The sequence below is a fragment of the Capsicum annuum genome, chromosome 12 (assembly GCF_002878395.1).
Source record: "Capsicum annuum cultivar UCD-10X-F1 chromosome 12, UCD10Xv1.1, whole genome shotgun sequence".
In the NCBI taxonomy this organism is placed as follows: Eukaryota; Viridiplantae; Streptophyta; class Magnoliopsida; order Solanales; family Solanaceae; genus Capsicum; species Capsicum annuum.
In genome coordinates, this window is record NC_061122.1 from 16,246,293 (window position 1) to 16,254,795 (window position 8,503).

The 8,503-nt window shown below is 30.7% G+C and overlaps 1 protein-coding gene across 1 annotated transcript; it reads left to right on the forward strand.

Moving 5' to 3' along the window:
• Nucleotides 1-5,828: 5,828 nt before the first annotated feature.
• On the forward strand, nt 5,829-6,467 carry LOC124889306 (histone H3.2-like; the record flags this gene model as incomplete). Its single annotated transcript, XM_047400775.1, is given in 1 exon segment — nt 5,829-6,467. A coding segment is annotated over 1 exon segment (405 nt), but the record flags the coding sequence as incomplete, so codon positions are not given.
• Nucleotides 6,468-8,503: the final 2,036 nt, after the last annotated feature.

An 8,503-nucleotide genomic window follows, 5' to 3' on the forward strand; every position in this document is an offset into this window, starting at 1 on the left:
CAATACCAACACCATGCAATTGCAAAAACTCAATTGATGTTGTAGTTAATCCTATGAACTCATCCCTACTTATACCTAAATCAATTTAGGTACTATATTAACATTAAGTTAATGAGAATCTTTTCAACTCAGAGTGATCGATCGACGACTAGGGTTGGGATGAACGCAATACTAACACCATGTAATTGCAAAGACTCAATTGAAGTTGTAGTTGATCCTATGAACTCATCCCTAGTTCTACCTAAATCAATTTAGGTACTAGATTAACATTAAGTTAATGATAATTTTTTTAACTCAGAGTGATCGATCTACGACTAGAGTTGGCATGAACGCAATACCAACACTGTACAATTATAAAGACTCAATTGAAGTTGTAGGTGACCCTATAAAATTATCCATAGCTCTACCTAAATCAATTTAGGTACTATCTTAACATTAAGTTAATGAGAATCTTTTCAACTCAGAGTGATCGATCGACGACTAGGGTTGGGATGAACGCAATACTAACACCATGTAATTGCAAAGACTCAATTGAAGTTGTAGTTGATCCTATGAACTCATCCCTAGTTCTACCTAAATCAATTTAGGTACTAGATTAACATTAAGTTAATGATAATTTTTTTAACTCAGAGTGATCGATCGACGACTAGAGTTGGGATGAACGCAATACCAACACTGTACAATTATAAAGACTCAATTGAAGTTGTAGGTGACCCTATAAAATTATCCATAGCTCTACCTAAATCAATTTAGGTACTATCTTAACATTAAGTTAATGAGAATCTTTTCAACTTAGAGTGATCGATCAATGACTCGGGTCGAGATGAACATAATACCAACACTATCCAATCGCAAAGACTCAATTGATGTTACAGTTGACCCTATCAACTCATACCTAGTTCTACCTAAATCAATTTAGGTACTAGCTTAATATTAAGTTAATGAGAATCTTTTCAACTCAAAGTGATCGATCGATAACTCGGGTCGAGATGAATGTAATACCAACACCATGCAATCGCAAAGACTCAATTGAAGTTGTAGTTGACCCTATGAACTCATCCCTAGTTCTACCTAAATCAATTTAGGTACTATCTTAATATTAAGTTAATGAGAATCTTTTCAACTCAAAGTGATCGATCAACGACTCGGGTCGAGATGAACAGAATACCAATACCATGCAATTGCAAAAACTCAATTGAAGTTATAGTTGACCCTATGAACTCATTCCTAGTTCTACTTAAATCAATTTAATACTAGCTTAACATTAAGTTAATGAGAATCTTTTCAACTCAGAGTGATCGATCGATGACTCGGGTCGAGATGAACGCAAAACCAATATCATGCAATTGCAAAGACTCAATTGATGTTGTTGTTGACCCTATGAACTTATCCCTAGTTCTACCTAAATCAATTGCTTAAAAATATTTTGCAACAGACGACTGAGCGGTTGGAGATTTTCAAACAGATATTGTGATCTGTTGCAACAGATTACATATCTGGTTTAATTATCAAATGGACATTTGCATCTGTTGCGACAGATGACTGAGCTATTGGAAATGTTCAAACATATATTATTATCTATTGAACAGGTGACATATCTATTTGAAAATAGTTTTTTTAATTTTAAAGCAATTTTATATCTGAAATAAAAAAGATAAAATACTAAAGGCGGTAAAAAATATTTCTTGGATAACTAAAAAATCTCCTCCTTGAGTAGTCTTATCTTGTCTTTTCAATGTCACCCGTCTTCCTCGTTCCCCTCAAAGTTATTATTAATGAATATATTAATGAATATTTAGTTTCCTTCTCTAGAATTATCTCTCCTTCAGCCATAAAATTTATTCAGATCTATTGTTTTTCTTTCTCTACTCTTTAGGGTTATCATAACTGGCTCTTTTTTTCTCTCTTTTCTCTCCTCTTTCTCGTGAGTATCCTTTTGGATCTCAACTGATCTATAACTTTTCTATCGAAATTGATGTTTTGATCCCCTCGCCTTTGATATTGCAGTATGGTTTGCAATTGCTTTTTCATTCTCGTCTTCTTCTTTGCAAGTTTTATAAATTAGTTATTTACAATTTTTTTTATTTAATTACCCTTTACTCATATCCTATTTATTTAAAAAAATTTGAAGGAAAAGGTTTAAGTTTGGGATGAACGAATCGTTGTTTTTACTAAAATATGCAAAAAAAGTCATATGTTGGGAGAAGTTTAAAAGTTTTGTTGTCTGTATCATTTTTTTTTTTTGTATTTATTTTGTTTGTTTCCTTGTTGTTGATATTGTTATTGATGTTGTTGGAACGTGTGATCTGGTGTTGTTGATGGTGTTGGAACAAATGGTGTTGTGTAATAGTTGTTTCTTTTTTGTTGATGTTGTTGTTGATGTTGCAAAAGACGGAGCAACTGTTGGAACAAATCAAACCACTAGCTAGGCTGGTTTGATCTATTCCAACAGATTGCCCATTTTTTGTAACAGGATACATATCTATTACAACAGATGAGTATCCTATTATAACAGACTGTCCATCTGTTGAACAGATGGGGTATCTGTTGTAATAGATATAGAGCCTATTGCAAAAGATGGGGAATTTGTTGCAACAAATAGGTAATGTTCTTTATGATCTACTCTTATTTGACATCAATTATTTTTCTCTTGTTTGTAGATGTAAGATAATAAAAGTTGATCAACTTTTGCCCGACCAACACAAGAGGCTACAGGAAAGATGGGTTCGGAGGATTGAATAACCTACAAGTATGTCAATGTCTACAGAGTAAACTTATTAATTATTTAGATGTGTAGATTTACGATATTTTTAAAATTATATTTTATCTATTATCATAATTATATTGTTATTTTAAGTCAAACGTAATTATTTTTTGACAATCATTTGTAGCTTTTGATAGTATTGATTATTGGTTATATTATTAATAACTTTAGTACTACCTGTTGTTTAGATTTTAAAAAATTATCAATTTTTTATAAATTAATAATTATATATTTCTTTTAGCATTCACCAAATTTCAATGCATGTCACTAAAAAACCTTTTCTATACGATTGATGATTTAACATAACTGCAGCAATGACATCCCCCACATAGTCAATTGGGATTAGTATGATCTTGGGGGAATCACATTGATAGAATACTAACGTACCTTTTTATATTGAATTGATAGGCACTTGATGTTATTGTGAGAGGTTTTTTTATTTAAATAATAACACATTTTTTATAATTAAATTAGGGCAAAATAAATATATAATTAAATAACATTAGTTAATATAGACATGGAAGTCAGAAAATCACATTGATGGAATACTAACATACTTTTTTATATTGAATTGATAGGCACTTGACGTTATCGCAATAGTTTTTTTAATTTAAATAATAACACATTTTTTAAAATAAAATTAGGACAAAATAAATATATAATTAAATAACATTAGTTAGTATAGACATGGAAGTCAGATTCATCCTTCTTACTTTGACTTTAAAACATTAATTTTAAATTTAAATTAATTCAAATCAACATCTTAATGGATTGAATATTTTAATTTTAAACTGCATATAATTTCTCTTCAGGATTTTTTAAAATTCAAAGTTGATTATAATTACTCCTATATTTTTGGCTCCTTATTCTTAGTTTATTTTAAAAAATTATCTTTCACTCCCATCTCCCTCCATGCACTAGCCATGTTCCTTACGACAATCACACACATACACATGCATGCTATATAGGACAACTGAGACCACAAAACATATCATAATATATTGATTATTTTTTCATTAAAAAGGAATCATAACATATTCAAGAGGACGGAAGAAGGAACAATCCAAATAGAGCAAAAATACAGAGTATTTAAGAGTTTTTTTTAAAAAAAGATTTTGTTTGAAACAATCAAGTTGAAGCTCTAGGTTTTCCTTTGATTAGAGTTCTCGATGTGATTAAAAAAAATTCCAGATATTTCGACAGCGTTTGCGTTTATCTTTTATAAAATATTTGAAGTAATTAATTGTTTGATTCATTTGTGATTATATGATGCATTTTTAACATGTATGCATATACATGCTATTACTTTTAATTATCTAATATAATTAGCATGTATAAATGCTAAATTTTTTATAAGTTTACATGATTATTCGTTTGCAGTTAGTAAATCTTTAAATTATGATGAACTCTATGATAAGATCACCTAATTAGAATCTTATTATAGTTATGAAATGACAAATACAATTTATGACATGTAAGTAATATCAACAAATTAAATTGAAATTCAAACATAATATAAGTGTCTAAAATCATTTATTTGGATATTAGATAAAATACTAAACAAAAAGATAAAATAAAATATTAAATTATTATAGGAAAAAATGTTTACAAGATGATATGGGATTTGTCTAATGTATTATGATTTGATTAAATAATGCTAAAAATATTGATAACAAATTTAGAAAAATGGAAGGATTTAAGAAATAGAATAGAAGTGTAAGATTATATTTAAATATCTATTCAAAATAATAATTTATATACTTATCAGATATTTAAAAAAAAAATAAACAAGATTATTAATTTTTGGGGCTGGGCTAATAAAAATTCACAACAATAATAGTGTGAGAATTTAAATTTTATGAATTTTAAATTTTATGATAGCAATACCATCAAATAATATTTTATTCTAAACCTATATATTTGTATCTATTCAGAAAATTAATTGATACAAATATAGAATTTGCTTTAAAATTATTGGATTCGATAATTTCATATATCAGCTTTTAGCTAACCGACAAAAAACAAGACACAAAATAAATAAAATTGAAGAATTGTAAACAATTTTATAAAAAATCAAAAAATATTTTAGAAAAAAAGTCTACGTTATTAAAAAGGAAGTAATATATAATGTTACTATATCAACTGATAAACTAATAAAATATCATCCTAGAATGAAATACTAATAATTGAATAATATTTAAATACATTAAAATAATATAAGAATCAAAAAAGTTATTTGATGATATATAAGTAATTTCCCTTAAATTAATAGTTATTTTTATTAGTGGACATATTAGATTGAGAAATAAAATTACAAGTGAAATAGAAAATATAATATAATTAAATGTGCTCAAATAAATATTTGAATTGATATTCTATTTCTATCACATAGATAGAATGATATTATATTTGTTTTAATTTGTGTAATTTTAAAGAACTTTATTTATGTCGTATGAAAGGGTATTTGACATGCTTAAAAAGTGTGACTTGAAATTCACATTATGACTTCTTCTTTCGTTGAGTTAGCTTACAAAAATTTAAATCATACTAATTATCAAGAGTTTACACTTTTTGCTGTTATTTTTATTTAATAACTTAATTAAAAAAATCATATTGCTTATATGTCTAAAGTTTTGTATTTATAAATAATTAATAAACGGTCATGAATCAGATAGTTTAAATTTCACAACTAATAAAGTAAAAGAAAAATATAATGGGTCAAAATAATAAGATAATAATAGTTAAAATTATTTTTTCTCCAATATTTTTCGCGCGGGGACAAACACTAGTTGCGGTAAAAGAAAAAGAATTGAGAAATATAAAAGAAAAACAATTAAAGAGACATTAGGTTTTATATACACGTGGCAGATGCCCATTTGTTACTTCGCTAGTACGCGGATCGCTATCTAGCAATCTCTCTTCTCCAATCTTTACCGTTAAACCAAAATCTCAATCAACGGCCTATATTCACTCTCAATCTCTATATAAAATCCTCATTACCCATTTCTCAAAAATCACCATTGTTTCACATCTTCAGCATTCTCAATATACATTAAAATTGGCACGTACTAAGCAAACTGCTCGCAAATCTACTGGCGGGAAGGCACCAAGGAAGCAACTAGCTACAAAGGCTGCCAGAAAATCTGCTCCGGCGACTGGAGGAGTGAAAAAGCCTCACCGTTTCCGACCAGGAACTGTGGCTCTTAGAGAAATCAGGAAGTATCAGAAGTCGACTGAGTTGTTGATCAGGAAGTTGCCCTTTCAGAGACTGGTGAGGGAGATCGCTCAGGATTTCAAGACGGATCTGAGGTTCCAGAGCAGTGCTGTGGCTGCTCTGCAAGAGGCTGCTGAGGCATACCTTGTTGGAGTGTTTGAAGATACTAATCTATGTGCCATTCACGCTAAGAGGGTCACGATTATGCCTAAGGATATTCAACTTGCTAGGAGAATTCGTGGTGAAAGGGCTTAGGAAGTGGAAGATTGTTACTGTTTTTCTGTTCGTTGTTGGAAAGTTAGGGTTAGTTTTCAAATTTTATTGTAGAGTTTAGCGGAAGCAATGTCGTAACTGTTGGTTCTACTGGCCTTCTGGAATCTGGTTAATGGAATTTGCACTTTGTTTTCTTCAATCAAACATCTTGCAATTACATTGACGTGTTATTTGCTCACAATTGAAGGTTGAACCTATACTTGTTTTGATTGGCTATATTGTGTCTCTGATACGTTTCTTGTGACATTTGTGTATTAAGAAGTTCCATTTTCCATGTCCTTTTTGTTTCTTCTACTTAATTGTGCTGTGTATAGGTATTTAGGAAGTATTAAAAGGATTGACTACCAAAAACTGTTACAATGCATTGCCTACATTTTATATATGGAGGAAATGGCACCTCAATATTAGTAGTATCATTGACTTAACAACCCTTTCATTTGATGAATTTTCTGTATGACTTAAAGTTTCTGGGAAAATGAATTGTCGAGCTGAAGCTGTTGTATTTAAACTGAGGTTATTGGTCTGTATAGTTGGATCTTGGGTTGAGGGGTGGAGATTGAGTTTCTTTTGGTGTTGATACTCTTACCTACTACATAACCATAACAATTCATAATTTTGTTGCATCAACTAGATGAAATTTGTCTTAAAATAGACAACATAGCTAGCAATTTCTCAATGGAACAAATTGCTCAAGACAAACCTGCTTGCAACATGAATTTCTTTGTATTCATATGGAGTAGCAGTGTACCACTTAGCACATGAAGTATTATTTTCCGGGAACAGAATCAAATATTGCTCTCATTTAAATGCCTCAACTTAAGCTCATTTTGTCAATGCTATATTTTAGTGCTGCCAGATTATTCTAAACGTATTATCATTATTTTTTAAACCTTCACTATTACGTTTTAGCATATGTTGGATCCTCAACCTTAGTTGCCATATCATATAAGAATATGATTAGATTTTATTTTTGTGGCGGAGTCTTGAGATATATTGTTCATGAGTTGTGGTAGGATGCTAAACTTAACCTTGGGAAATGAAATCTAAGTTGTGCAAGGTTGCAAAAACGTTCATCCTCAGATCAGTATTTCACCTCGATTCAGCAGTGAATCAATTTTTTATGCTTTCTGAATATTACACTGCTCTGGGAAATAACATGTATGTTTACCGATGTGTTTAAAGTTTATGACTTCTGCAACTTCATGACATTATATAGTGTGAGAAGTATGCTAAAGTAGTATACCTGCTTTTGTTTTTATAATTCCTCTTAAATGACTTTCTTTCTGTCATAGTTTCACTTTGATTTGGTGATTAATTCTTTTGCTTGCTATTACCTTGTGACTAGGTTATCTTAACTTGGTTATTTGGTCAGTATTCAACATCTGCTAGAGAAATGATTCCTGGCCTGGACTTGTGCTTGAACTGAAACTTGCCATTAGCTAATTCAAATTGATTAGTGGAGTAAGGGCTTAGGAAGGATGTAACAACCTCAATTTCACACAACTCTAATATATATATTATACTTCCAAATCTGAATACAAATAAGAATTCGATTGACAAAGTAACAGTGGACAAACACTAATGGAAAATCTATGAGTAACAGAGGGAGAAGGCAATTAGAAGGAGATGAGATAATAGACCATTGAAGGAGAGATGAGAGGATATAGACTAAGCCGAAGCTTCAACATAATTTGCATAATCTCTTCAGTAGGGAACTGCTCCCATTTAAGGTGTTTGCCTAACCCAGATCCCAAAGAAGATCCACTCTTTTGTTGGGTTGTAACTTCACCTCAAGCCCAAGTCCAAAGCACATGACCGAATTCATAACAACACCCCCATCCTCAATAAGAACCTTGTCCTCAAGGTTCAAGACAAGGAATCCAACAAAAAGTAAGTTAAATTGTGACCAAAGTTTGATGGTGCATAGTTGGATTTGATGTTCACCAGGTAGCAACATGCAATAACCATAGGACTCCTCGGTTCCTGCTGTTGTAAAAGCATATGAGTGATGCTGGTTTGGAAATCTTTTTGATCCAAACGCTGCAAGCGTCGTACAACACAATTGATATATAAAAACAGCTTACAACTTCCTTGAATAATTGCCAGAACCAGTGAGTAGTGTGTTAAACATCTTCATGATAGTGATTGCCTTTTCCAACCCATATTTGTGTGGCCAAAAGCAACAACAAATCACCTTAAATTCATTGACATGCACAAGTAGAGGAGCATATGCTGAAAGCATAACATGAATG